This window comes from Zootermopsis nevadensis, unplaced genomic scaffold (assembly GCF_977971745.1).
Source record: "Zootermopsis nevadensis isolate Lab colony 2312 unplaced genomic scaffold, Znev_1.0 Znev_ptg000017l, whole genome shotgun sequence".
In the NCBI taxonomy this organism is placed as follows: domain Eukaryota; kingdom Metazoa; phylum Arthropoda; class Insecta; order Blattodea; family Termopsidae; genus Zootermopsis; species Zootermopsis nevadensis.
The window spans coordinates 11,593,169-11,606,966 of record NW_028259149.1 but is presented as its reverse complement, the minus strand read 5'-3'; the positions used below and the strand labels follow the sequence as shown (position 1 = coordinate 11,606,966).

The 13,798-nt window shown below is 38.9% G+C and overlaps 1 protein-coding gene across 2 annotated transcripts in view; it reads right to left on the bottom strand.

Annotated features, from left to right (window-relative positions):
* Positions 1–13,798, bottom strand: part of LOC110839469 (TOG array regulator of axonemal microtubules protein 1) — a 51,276-nt gene that overhangs the window by 12,301 nt on the left and 25,177 nt on the right. For both annotated transcript variants that reach the window (XM_087350432.1, XM_087350431.1), the window contains one exon: positions 280–374. In XM_087350432.1, the coding sequence (XP_087206558.1) occupies positions 280–374 (95 nt within the window). The remainder of the gene's footprint in view (positions 1–279; positions 375–13,798) is intronic.

The window sequence follows — 13,798 nt, the reverse complement described above, 5'->3', positions numbered from 1 at the left end:
GTTTTACTCAGTTTATATAGGTAAAAGCTGAAATAGTACCTTAAACTAGGTCATATCGTTTCGAATTCATTATCATTAATCATCCTTATCATCTAATATTACATAGTCTGAGAATCTGACAGCGTCGTTAGACCTTGGGTCACACAGCCCAGAGGACCCCAACCCTCATTTCCACCTGTGTCAAAATCTCAAAACTCAAGTACAGAATAAGTCACAGTGTCAACCATTCAGACATGAGTAATTTACTCAAGTGGTCACGAAAACAGAGAAATTCCATACCTGGTGACAAATCGTGGCGAACTCCCTGCCTGGCTAATACAGGCTTCTGGGGAATGGTGCAGTCATCAGCTGCCTCGCCTTTGAAGTTAGATGACCTGCAATTACAAAATATTTATTCTGCAATAAATGTTAAATTGAAATATGCCATTATTAACAGATGTTAAAAGTGGCTATGGGTTTCTGGTTTGCAGTGCCACGTGGTCTTTCCTCCAATGTTTCGGAGGAACAGACGATTTCAACTTCAGGGCGAATACAACAGAGCAAACCCCTATCAACATCATCACTACAAGAACCTCAAATCTGAGGATCATTAAAGCACTGACTGTTGAGATTAATTTCATGTTTCTGTAAGACTGGATTTAAAATAGCATAATTAATGTGATCCTTAACATTGATAAGTGTCTATGAAAATTCTGTATCAGAGGCGAATCGTTTATTAGAAACAGTATGATGGTGTAACTAAACTAAAATTTAACACTAGAGACACAAAATTTGTGGATGTGTTTATAAAAAAGCAACAAACAAATTTCTTACGTCAGCCAAGAGCTTTAAGTGTCCTGTTATTGTTTACACTGTCTATGAAATTTATTAAAAGATCCAACTGAAGATCAATCTAACGAGTGACAGGTCTACAAGTAATTACAAAGCATTAAGTATACAACATAATAAATAATATAGTTCCTATTTTAGTAATTCATTTAAAAAAAACTTTCGGCGAAGAACGGCCACCTAAACTGAGTTGCCAGAATAACGCAATGAGAATACAGAGGGAACAGAAAATCGATGAAAGTTCATACAAGAGGCAATAAGTGCTTGGTCTAAAACTCGTGGAAGAAGAAGAAATTAGTAGATTTGTTTGACAACGATCCAAACAATATTTCAAGTGTTGCTGCATATCATTTATAATCGTACTATAAAGGGTTTGACATGAAAGAAATGGAATAACTGTGAAAACACGCAATAAACAGATGTGTTGTTGTGGGTGACATTTGTACTTATCACTAAAGACTAATGTAATTATGAGAAATGTCACCAACAAATCGTTTGCCTTCTGTAATGCAAATAAAACAAATACACGATAATGGGGCATTGAGAGATCAAATTATTGTTCCAGTGTTCATACCACAAACAAATATTTTAAATGTAAGACTTGAGGTTCTCACAGCGGTGAGTATGAAGATTTCCGTCTTCTGGGTTGTTGCATTGTGTAGTCTGGTAGATGTTTACCAACGTTTCAGAGGTCATACTGCCTCCGTTATCAGAGTATGAAGATTTCTGTCTTCTGGGCTGTTGCGCTGTGTAGTCTGGTCGAGGCAGTATGACCTCTGGAACGTTGGTATACATCGACCAGACTACACAGCGCAACAACCCAGAAGACAGAAATCTTCATACTCTGATGACGGAGGCAGTATGACCTCTGAAACGTTGGTTAACATCTACCAGACTACACAGCGCAACAACCCAGAAGACAGAAATCTTCATACTCTGATGACGGAGGCAGTATGACCTCTGAAACGTTGGTTAACATCGACCAGACTACACAGCGCAACGACCCAGAAGACAGAAATCTTCATACTCATCGCCCTGATGACGGAGGCAGTATGACCTCTGAAACGTTGGTTAACATCGACCAGACTACACAGCGCAACAACTCAGAAGACGGAAATCTTCAAATATTTTAAATGTTCTAGAGCAACACCATTCCTAAATCAAGGCCTTCCGGGATGAAAAGATTCACGGAGTTAATGTTATTTTAGTATGTTAACGATGTGCTTGCCGGTTTATTAAACGTGTTATCAACTGAACAGTTCATATACCGGAAAATGAGGTAGGGAAATGATCATAAATAATGAGTAAAGCATCTGGAAGGAGACGGCAGTCACCTACGAAGAACGTGCGATCCAAGTACTAGCACGGCGAGACAAAAGCAAGAATCTCAATCCTGCTGGCCTAAAAGAAACTGCAATCACACAAACTTAGAGTAAAGAACATGATGAGACAACATGACAAATAATGCCTGTAGATCGCAATAAAGGTATTGCGTGAAAGGGTGGAAGAAAGCTCCAGCAATGCTGCAAACATTATCGAGGGCATCATGCCAGGAAAGCGTAACAACAAAATGGCTGACTTACAGGAGACCAAGTTTTTACACTTATATGGTTTGACGAATGTGCATTATTAGTGTTCATGTGCCAAAATGTTACTGTATTTCTGCGTAGAGCAGCGTCAGCATCAAGTTCTTCTGGCATGACACCCTCGATACAGCAGGAGACGATATACTAGAAAAAAGATGGCTCAAACATATTTGTCGAGTAGTTTGCACTTCTGTTTCGTATTTCGAAAGTCACTCGAGAAGTTCTCGCCCCAGGGACTGGCTTTCATGTGGTTTTTCGTGGTTCTCCTCGGTTCCTTCAGGAAAATTCTAATATAATACTTTAAACAGGCAGTGATGGCCTCTTCTTTGATCGGCTTTTCCAACTACTCATTCACAATCATCCTATTTGTAGTTATACGACCTATTCAGTTGATAAAACGTCGTTAAATAAACCAAGACTAAAACAAAAACAACGAGAAAACAATGTGACGCGTCTCATTTGTACTGCCGATACAAGCCTTGGCCATCGTGATCTCACAGACTACACACAATCTTTGCATTCAATACATCGTCGTTAAACACCGTACGAACCAAGATGAGCTGTTCTAGAAATAACGATATAAGTTTTAGTTTCCATGTCCAATGAAATGTTCCAGCCTGGAAGGAACGTGAAATGAATGGTGTTAATCCCAGGTTCTCTACGCCATCGGCACACGCAGCCCTATTAGCTCGCCGGCAATGCGGGTTGCTGCTTGATAAACATTATCGCCAAGCTTATGAGTTCCTGGCGTTGTAATAGTGCAGTCCTGTGACGTGTCCTGACTCAATAAAGCGTTTTCGCTGTGCCAGGGCGCAAGATGAGTGTGTGGTGACGATTTATAAAATCCAAACGGAAAGTGGAAAGGAAATTACCTTGTGGTTTGTTTCGAGTATCCTATGACTGTACCACTTCCTCAGATAAAACTATAAAATAGAAAGCTTCGTAATTTGTAATCTTCACCACAAATTATTAGAGTAGGCCTAATAAAAACAAGGAGAGTAAGATGGGCGGGACATGTAGTGCGCAAAAGAAAGACAAATGCACACAAAATCTTAATTGTAAAATCTGAAGGAAAGAGACGAGTTGCAAGACCTACGCGTAAATGTAAAGATAACACTAGAATGTATCTTAAAATAAATGTTTTCGGGGTTGGTATGGATTCATCCGAGTAGGATCTGGGGGTCCGAAGATTAAAATGGACCATTTCTTGGGAACACGGTAATTAAAACATGGAAGACCAAGAAGTATATGCGATTACAGTATTAAGATAGATTTTGGGAAGGTACTTTGTGAGAATGGGACGCGTACGGAACTGGGTCAGGACTGTGTTCAATGATGGGCTTTGGGACTATAGTAATAAACCTTCGTGCGCACAAAATGCATCGTAATAAGAAAGCATATCTGCTCGTACGTATCTTTCATCCTTGAAACTAAAGAACAGATTTAAATCAAATTTTGTATTGGTAATCTTCACTAAAAGTTGTGGGGCGAATTTAATTTTAGTCCATACCGGTCAAACACAAACGCCAAACTTACATGAAACCCAAATACAATTTTACAAGTTTCTTTAAGAAGGACTCTTAGTACAAACAAATTCTGCACAACACAAAACATTCTTGCTATGTAATTGTACTCCAGTATGAAGATGGCTGTTTTTGGGATGTTGCACCGTCTATTATTATTATTATTATTATTATTATTATTATTATTATTGTTGTTGTTGTTGTTGTTGCATCTATACACCATTTTACAGGGTATTTACTTCTATGCACCTGATACAAACCTTGTCCCTGAGGTACCTAGTGCAGTAGCTATTTCTGAAATACATTTTGTTTCTTAATACGTGTTACATACATTAAACAGATTTCGTGTGAGGCATTATATATGTTACATTACCGTCTTTCGAATGACGTATGATGTTCATAGAACGGCGGTTTTCTGAGGTTCCCAAATATCGTGTTCGCCCGGGATGTTGGCCAAAATTTTTTGACGTAAATACGTCTATATTTTAGGGTCAGTGTCATTCGGCAAAAAGTGTTACGAAAAAGGGAAACGAAAAAGTGTAACTTCTTTGTTATGTTACCTAGGAAACGTCAAACTTCATTGTTATGTTACCTTGGAAACGTCATCTTTTTATCAACAAATAAACAACAATGGTTACCTACATAGTTACATTACATTACATTACTTTACCTTACATTACCTTACCTTTCATTACAATACCTTACCTTACATTATATTACTTTACATTGCATTCATCTACCACAGACCCATCTTAAGCGTAACTAATTCAAGTTAAATAAGCAATGTCTTAATAAAACTTATCTCGATTGTAAAGCATGTATAAAGGAAATATGTAGAATAAAACCAATAAATAAATTTCCTTTCCGTATAGACGTATTTACGTCAAATTCTCCGGAACCGTGGTTCCACTGACAACTTTTTGATCGATTTGGAGACAGTTTCAGTTGCTCCTACAATTATTGGAATTACGTTTGCTTTCACTTTCCACAATCGTTGTATTTCAAGATCTTCTCTGCTTCTTTCTTAATTACAATTCTATCGGTTGGTATTTCTATATCAATTAAGAGGCAAGTTCCATTTTTTGTTTCGAAATTATTATTATTTATTATTATTATTATTATTAGTTTATTTAACGAAGACTTTTCAGTAGCTCAGACTATATAGCGTCGAAAATGTGGTATTACACGGCACAACATCCCAGAAAACAGCCATCTTACAGTTTATTTTAAGTGGTAATGACACACCAAAGACATGCAGAGCAAAGACCTATTTCGTAGAGTTATAGGTCCTTCATCGTGTTACATGACTTAAGCGAGTCTTAAAACAGTTGCGACGAGGAGCACAGTATGTCGAAATACGTCCCTTTATTTCTACCCCGTACTTATTAAGTGGTGGCGTTAAGGAGATGACAGGTGTAGAAGCCAACGTTCCCATTTCGTTATCGGAAGTTTCTTGTGCTGATGTCCTGTGACGACACCGGAACAGACAAGGACAACAGCAACACATAAGGCACCCCGTTTCTGACGCCTGAGGTTGATGTTTCTCATTACTGTTGTTATTATTGTCATCATCACCTCGTCCGCCCAAACAACCACACAGCTTCAGTAACATCGATGATTTTCTTCTATCGTTCCTCAGGTACTTTCCAATTCAGTGACTCACAAAATTGACTGCATATCACGAATATACACAATCAACACGACTGCAAAACATGGCATTATTTCACAAATATAGCTTAATGTAGGGTTCACTACGCAGTATTCCATACAGAATCGAAGAAATTCATAAGTAAACTGTTATAAGACTGGGTGAATCGATTATTCAATAACTTGTAAAAACACTTCGGAACTAAAGAGCCTCCAACAAGAGAAATAAACTAAACTCACATTTTCGTAGGACTTTTCGAAAAGGAATAATCTACGCTGATTTTATTTTAAACAATGTGTTTAATACGCGTGCTTTGTCAAAAACGTAAAATTCTTCGTATGTTATCACGAACTTTTATGGCACTAATTTTATTAAATTCACTGTGCACACAAATGAAACACGAAATAATTTCTTTTACCATAATAGAAAAAACACACTTTAAGAAAGAACAACAGAAATTATGCAGGTACTATGTTAAAGTACATCGTCGAAATTCAACTGTTCCCGATCAACACACTACAACAGGTTCACCAGCCAAACTAGTTACGGGTTTAGTTCTAACGGTAAGCAGGTATGTCAGCCAGTGAAGCATTGTAAGCGACTCGCTAGGTGGCTCTGCCGTCTGTCCCTCCTACGCATAACACTTTTTATTTTTTCATTGATTATTCTCACTTCGTGCAACCCCCCCCCCCCTGCTCTAATTCAACAAATGAAGACGGATTTTTAAAAGAATTACAAATTCAGAGTAAGAACGATTCAAAGGACCATTCAAACGATTCTTCAGTGAAGAAGGCTGTCTTCTGGGGTTATGGCGTCATGCAGTCTGTTAAAAGTCTACCGACGTTACAAGGGTACTTGCTGCCTCCATCATCAGGTCAACGAGTAAGCTGCATCCGAGGAATGGGTTTTGACAGGAATTTCTCTCTATATCGATCGTTAGGAGTGTTTTCATACAGGCAAGAAACAAGAACAATCTAGCACGAAATAAATTCTCGGTCATGTATTCTCGCTGGCCTTACAGGTTAGGCGTTCTACGCGCTGAAGAATGAGCGAAGTACACCTTATGGGCCCATCTGCGTCCGTCTGTCTGTCAATTTCCCCTACGGGGTTAGGCAACCTGCATGACCGGAGACCCCATGGTTTGACCACACCGTAGCTCAGTAATCACCTCGAATTACACTGGTGCAAGGATGAACGAACGAGCAACACACATTACATTAGTGCATCAGCACCCCTAGTGATATGAGGCGAATAACACCTTTGGAACATCGGTGTACTCCAAAGAGTGCCCATTTCCAGTCGTTTTATCGTTATCGTGGCGGTGGGAGTTCCTGGTGCTCAACAAGTATGTCAGGAAGGAACTGCCCTTCTCCCTCAAATCGATTTCTTTCTACCATTTGTCAGTCTATTGAACTATTATCAGGGCCAAGACCTATTCGCCAAACTAAATATTTATGAACGACGTCTGAAGGTTTCTCACGATGATGTGTAAAATTGTTCATTTGGACTCTCATCATCTTCTACATTACAAAATACTACAACTCCAACGTTTCGGAAACTGTATTCGATTTCCGTCTTCAGATAGAAAGGGGGGAAAGAGGGCACGCAACCTATCGGTTGGACCCCTTGGTCGAGCTAGCCTCAGACTTGGAGTACCGAGGCTAGTCCAAAACATGAAATAATCTGAATCGGTATCATGTAACGGGATATTGCCAGTCACAAATTTCCAAAGCAGTTGCTGATTTTTAAGCTGAATGTAGAAGTGTTTTTGACAACTCCAGACTTTTAATAGTGTTATGGACATTTTTTTAGATGTTCCAATGGAAGAAGGTTGTAGGCCTATTTGAATTTGATTCTGGAGATTATGTACTGTTTAATTTCTCGGTTAGCTAATACTTAATTTCGAATCACGCATAATAAATAAAACAAATCTAAGAGTTCGTGACGATGGTGAGTTATTTGAATAAAAATTTCCTTGGATTTTAACCATCGTCCAGTAAAATAATAAAATAGAAAACCACGTTTCGGAGATAGAGCCAATCTCCGAAACGTCGTTTTTTATTTTATTATTTTACTAGACGATGGAAAATATCCAAGGAAATATTTATTCAAATAATAAATAAAGCTCCTTAAGACAACAGTACGCCACTGGAAACAGAAAACTGCTAAATATAGAGTTCTACGGACTGTCGACAGTTTTTCCCAAGTGCCTAGATGCATTATTCAGGGGTTACATAACAGGGCAAGTTTGAATGTCAGTGAGTACACATGTTGACACCGACCGCAGCTTACACTGACCGACCGATCTACCGAGACCGAAATACAGTTGATCAGTTCACTTTAGATATTGTAAATTGTTACTACCTACAAGTACACACAGCTTTATAACCCAGAAAACCAACATGAACATCCTTTTATGTTCAAATGAAACGCATATTACATGAGTCTAAAGCTGCCAGAATTATTTACGAATTTGGAACACACTGTTCTTTAGGGTTGGAACTATCACTCTACTAAAAGATCCCATAGGATCAAAGCCCACAACTGGAAACCAAAATTCTAGTGTTCTAGTTCAATCCTCCCTTCCTACCGTCACTCAAATTGGCTATTTTGCAATACGGTTATCCACCAAAATTTCGCACATTTATTTTGCTACATGAGATCAAAATCTTCAATCTATTACACTGCTATCTGATTTAACCTAGTAATATTATCTAGTGCAGTAAGCCACAAAATTTTCCGTTGTGCAGTGACTTCATTGGTCTCCCTTGGGTATTGATATAATAATACTGATATTATTTTAATATTTTCCGTCAAATCACAATTTTAATAAGATAATAAAATATAAAATATTTAAAATATCATTTCACGTTCCGCATCGAATGTCGTAAGAGACGTTACAATTTGTAAATCGATCATTCGATGCGGAACGTGAAATGATATTTTAAATATTTTATATTTTATTATCTTATTAAAATTGTGATTTGACGGAAAATATTAAAATATTAACCTAATTCACAATATGACGCAAATATACTACCTTATAATAATACTGGTAACAAACCACAATTACGTCCTCCAAAATCCCTACCTACGATCATCCGATGTTATAATCATCAACTAAACAGCGTTGACATATACCCTTGAATAAGACCAATAAGTTTGTTCAACCCCGGTTATAAACACGGGCGGAATATAGCGGTTCATAACGCGGAAATTCGTGCAGATGCGGGCAAGCACTTTGGGTTGCAGCCTAGGCGTGATACATTATTTAGTTTGGAACAAATCATCACTGCTGTCAGTCGACACTTCTTAACAAACAGTGCCAGTACAACTTGTTTCGTGATAAAAATGGTCCAATTCTCATGTCAGACGTTTCTCCTGATGAATACTACGAGACACGATGACCGTATGAAGAACCGAAACCCCTGCTTTTATTCTAACCACGTTAACCGGTTAAATCTGACGGAAATAAACCTTTACTATGTCGAACAGCAATACAATTTATTTTAGCATCATGTTTACAAATCGTATAGAAAGAACAGCATTTATAAAATTTCTTAACAAAATAAATTAAACTTTAAAACGTCTTCACGACGACGGAAGCCAGATTTCTGCCAAACGTACCGAAACAAAACGGAACGCCTGACACCACACCCCGCCAGACCCCACCATATGCGCCACCACAGCAACGTTTGCATTTCTTGCCATCAGAGTCGCCACCGTCAGAACTTCATTTAGTCAAGCGTGACGGACACAGGCTATTATATACCAGAAGCATTTCTTACCTCAAAGAAAACACGTCTCCATTGCAAGGATTAATAGATCAGTGTTGTTGAAAGAAATTATCTATGTTCTGCGAATCACATGAAACTCACAAATGCAGAGTTAGATAGTACTGCCATTGTGCTTTAAAGGGCTAGGACAACATGGAAACAGCAAACTGAATCATGACTGTTCTTGCCAGCCCTGTTTCTAGCCAATGTTTATCCTTCTCCCGCATTGTTTAATTGTTTCGGTATTTTTAATTCAGTCTGAGGTGAACAAACCATATCAATGCACAGGAAGTAATATAAATTAATTACTAATATTCCAGCAGTAGTTATGTATCTGCGGGTTGTTGAAGTACCAAAACAGCGTGTGAGGGCGCCACTAACATTTATTTTCACACACTTCATTTGATAAAACCTAGCACGAACCATTGGCCTACATAAGCACACTTCCAGTTCAGAAACTGCAATTATATGGAGTTGAACCATTTAAAGCCCTGTGTGTGTATGCTTTAACAATAAACAACTCTGAATTCTGTCTACAGAGTGTAATTATGGGTTTAGTATGATTATCAGAGTAAACAGCGATTATTCTTAAACAGGACTGACAAACTGGTATTTATAACAGAGACGCGTTGTGTTTTCTTTGCGTTACGGAATTAGTTATTAATATTTTGACAAACTCAGGCTTCAAAGGCTTGCTACTAGGTACACGGTCAGAATTTCGTTCCCATAAATGACAATGGCAATGACGTCTAGAGGACGAAATCCAGAGTGTGTGTGTGTGGGAGGGGGGTACCTCCTCTCCTGTGAAATGGTTGCTTGATCAACCACGCAGGCAAATAACACATTCAATTACTGTCACCAAAACAACAAGAAAATCAATTTTAAAGTCGAAATTTAACGTCCTCGCTGCGGAATTTCAATAGTCGTCTTCTAGGACGCGACGCCATGTCATACGATGTTGGGTGATCCCAACGTATCCGAGAAAGGTATTGCCTCCATCTTCTGAGTAAAGTGAAGCAACACCGTGTGAACTTGTAGGATGAAGATGAGGGCGATATATTCAGTAACCACCTAGAAGACCACAGCAGATGACCGCAATCGACAATAAATTATTAAGTAAGGTTTCAGGTTCTCACAGCGACGAGTATGAAGATGGTCCTGTAGCCTGGCAGATACTGACCGACGCTTATGAGAAGCTTGCTGCCACATCACCCTGATGATGGAGGCAGTAAGCTGATCTGAAACGTTAGTCAGTACTTAACAGACTACACGAAGCAACATCTCAGAAGACAGCCATCTTCGATTCTTGGGTTACTGAACGATGTTTTTCAATTATGTAAGTTTGTGGCGTCAATGGTTGCTGCACAGAAGGAAGTGGTCATAACCTATTTAAGGTATTATCGATATTATCTAAGCGTTTGACCAGGGAACCATGAATAACTTCATCCAGTAGCCTACAGCCTGTCTCCGGGCCCACATTTGGATGTGACCTACACTCGACCGCGCCCTCCCTCATTCGATGCCTCCAGGCCAGCATAAAAGAACGTGGTCCTAGATCTACATTCTTCGGGAGACAAGCATACCACAGATCTTACAATAGGTTCGAACGAAAAGCCATTCATAAATCACTATGCTATTTTGCTAATACGTATTTCTTTATGTTCCATTTTCCTTTGAAGATTCTCTACAATACATGAAAAACTACCCAGACTTACACAACTGATTGTTCTTACGACATATACTTTAAATTTTACCCCTTTCTCACTGTTGTTACCATAAGCGTGTCTAAGACCTCGTTCTCTTTAAGTTTTCGTGACTCAATCCGTTTAAACAATGCACACAGGTTTATAATAGTGTTCGATCAATACTATCGGCATATCTGTAAACATCGTAGTAGTTTCCGACTGAAAATGGCGTACTCGGCGTATCACATAACCTGGATTTTGCTCCCTGATATTTGCATATGGTTTGCAAGCTTGTCACTTGAATGCATTTTTTCATAACTCGAGTCTTAACGCCAAGAACGTCTGGAAAGAATTAAAGACGTGTACTTTAATTAAAATGCTTCAATCTATAAGGCGCGGCTAGCAAGAACTACAAATTAATAATTACGCTACTTGTTTGTCAATTTTTCTGTGTAATATCAAACATTAAATCAACACGATATAACACTGTTTAAAACTGTTGACATGTTCAGGATGCATAGTTATTTTATGATCTGTCTTCATATGCCTAACTAAAGCGGTTCAACGGATATCTTCATTAAATCGAAAGCCAAACGGCTGCCATGTTGTTATTTCACATTTAAATGAAAAGAAAATAAACAACTCGGCATATTGTACGTTCGGAGTACTTTTACCTCACAGCATTCAAGAACCTTACCCCGCCCCAATTCGCACTGCCGCCATGTCCGTATTATTGATGAACGGAAAGTTGGAAGTACAAAGGTGGAGTGACCTCTAGTGGCGTGGTGTATCTAGTAGCTTGATCTATTAAACGGTTCAAACTTTATGGGGCGGGATTATGCATCGGACAACTATACAAGATACCATTACTTGATTTTTCGTTATAAAATATGAAAGTAACAATATCAATATTTACAAAAAAAATAATTGAAATTTTGTTTCTCCATCGAAAATACAATACAGAATATGGCGTAACATTACTGAGAACACATTACTATTATTAAATACTAATTTTAATAATTGTTCTTGCACGTCGAACAGGAATTTCAATTTTTTAAATTCTCTCCTGTAATTCAAATTGATCACCGATCAGGATTTATTAGACTCAACTTTTTTTAAAATAAGTCTGTAACTGGTATTGAATAGCTTTACATTCAATCGGTTTGGCGTGCCAATTCCCATTCACACGCTCACCAAGTCTCTCGCTCACCCATCCACCCACTCGTCCATTAGCTCACTCACCGAGTCTCTCGCTCACCCATCCACCCACTCGTCCATTAGCTCACACTCACCAAGTCTCTCGCTCACCCATCAACCCACTCGTCCACTAGCCCACACTCACCAATTTGCTCGGCACTCATTCATCCACACACTCACACCCATCCATTCGGTCGCTCCCTAACCCACGTCAACCTACACATCAGCGATGTGATGAAGCAGCTTTCAGTAAGTCATCTTACTACACCCGTGAGATTTCAGAACCAAGTTTTCATTCCCTTCCTCGCCGATACATGACACACTATCTTTAGCATGGACCGTTCATGATAACCGTATTAGTACGACTAACACTTCGAAAAACGAAAAATAAAAAGTTTTCAGTCTTACGTTGGTGATTCAGTGGTACTCCATCAAGCGTTGTCGCTTATCTTATTATAAAAGCAACTATTTGCATATCGCTACAAGACATGTTCGTGGCTATTAATTCTGCGCCGAGGCCAAGGTTAGATAACCACATACACATTCAACACAATGCTTTTATAACGTAAAGGGGCAAAATAATAGTTTTCTCAGAAAAAGCTTACATTTGGGGGGGTTCAAAAAATTTCTTTTCAGCAGTTAAGTACATCCTTACTCCACACAGCAGAGTCCTTCTTTAGAAGCTAATAGTCGCTCAGCTAGTTAAAAAATTCCACGTCTTTATGGAATCCGCAGAATTTTTACGTATTTAAAACAGCCTGCCACAGGAGTCCAGGACACACCTTCGCGCTGTATTTGCTATCAATTTTAATATCATCATCCCATCTACGTTCACGTCTTCCAAGTGGTCTCTTTGCTTGGTTTCTTTTGTGCCACTTTTGTACGTATGCAGTAGCTGTGATAGCAAGTACAGTTCTGCGCTTGCGTGAGTAATTCGTTGTGTCGACATCTTTTCATTGGGTACAGTTTATCCATTTTCACTGCTTCATTGTTTAGTGTATTGTTACTAGTTCTGAACTGTCTGTTGTGCAGGCCTATACAAATATAATCGCCATTGGTTTAAAGAATGACGAAGTTCGTAAGGGAGGTGACGTCTCTGTCCCACTAGAAGAACAAAGCCCCGTATTGAAAAGTTCATTCCTGCTGCATGCATTGTGTTCAAGAAGAAAGTATCCTGTTCACCCTTGGAGAAAAACATCTTTGCGGTGTTTCATTCATGCAAATTACAGCTCCGTCCACGTCCGTTTCGTTATCCAAGGTCATCTACATTTTATTGACTAGCGACAGGAAGGAACATTGTACCTAAGGTAGGAACGAAATAAGGCCGAGGGGTGAGGCCGACAAACAGGAGAGGGGACGTCAGACATGCAGGACATCGATCCAAAATCCAAACAACAAGCACAGATGCCTCAAAATTATATCAAAAAGGCTCAGGGGAGCTCGTGTTAACCACGTCGAACCGGGTAACAGTATGAAAAACGAAAAATGAAAAAGCCTTCTGTCTTACTTTCGTGGCTCAGTATTACTCCATACATTGGAATACAGCAGAACCGAT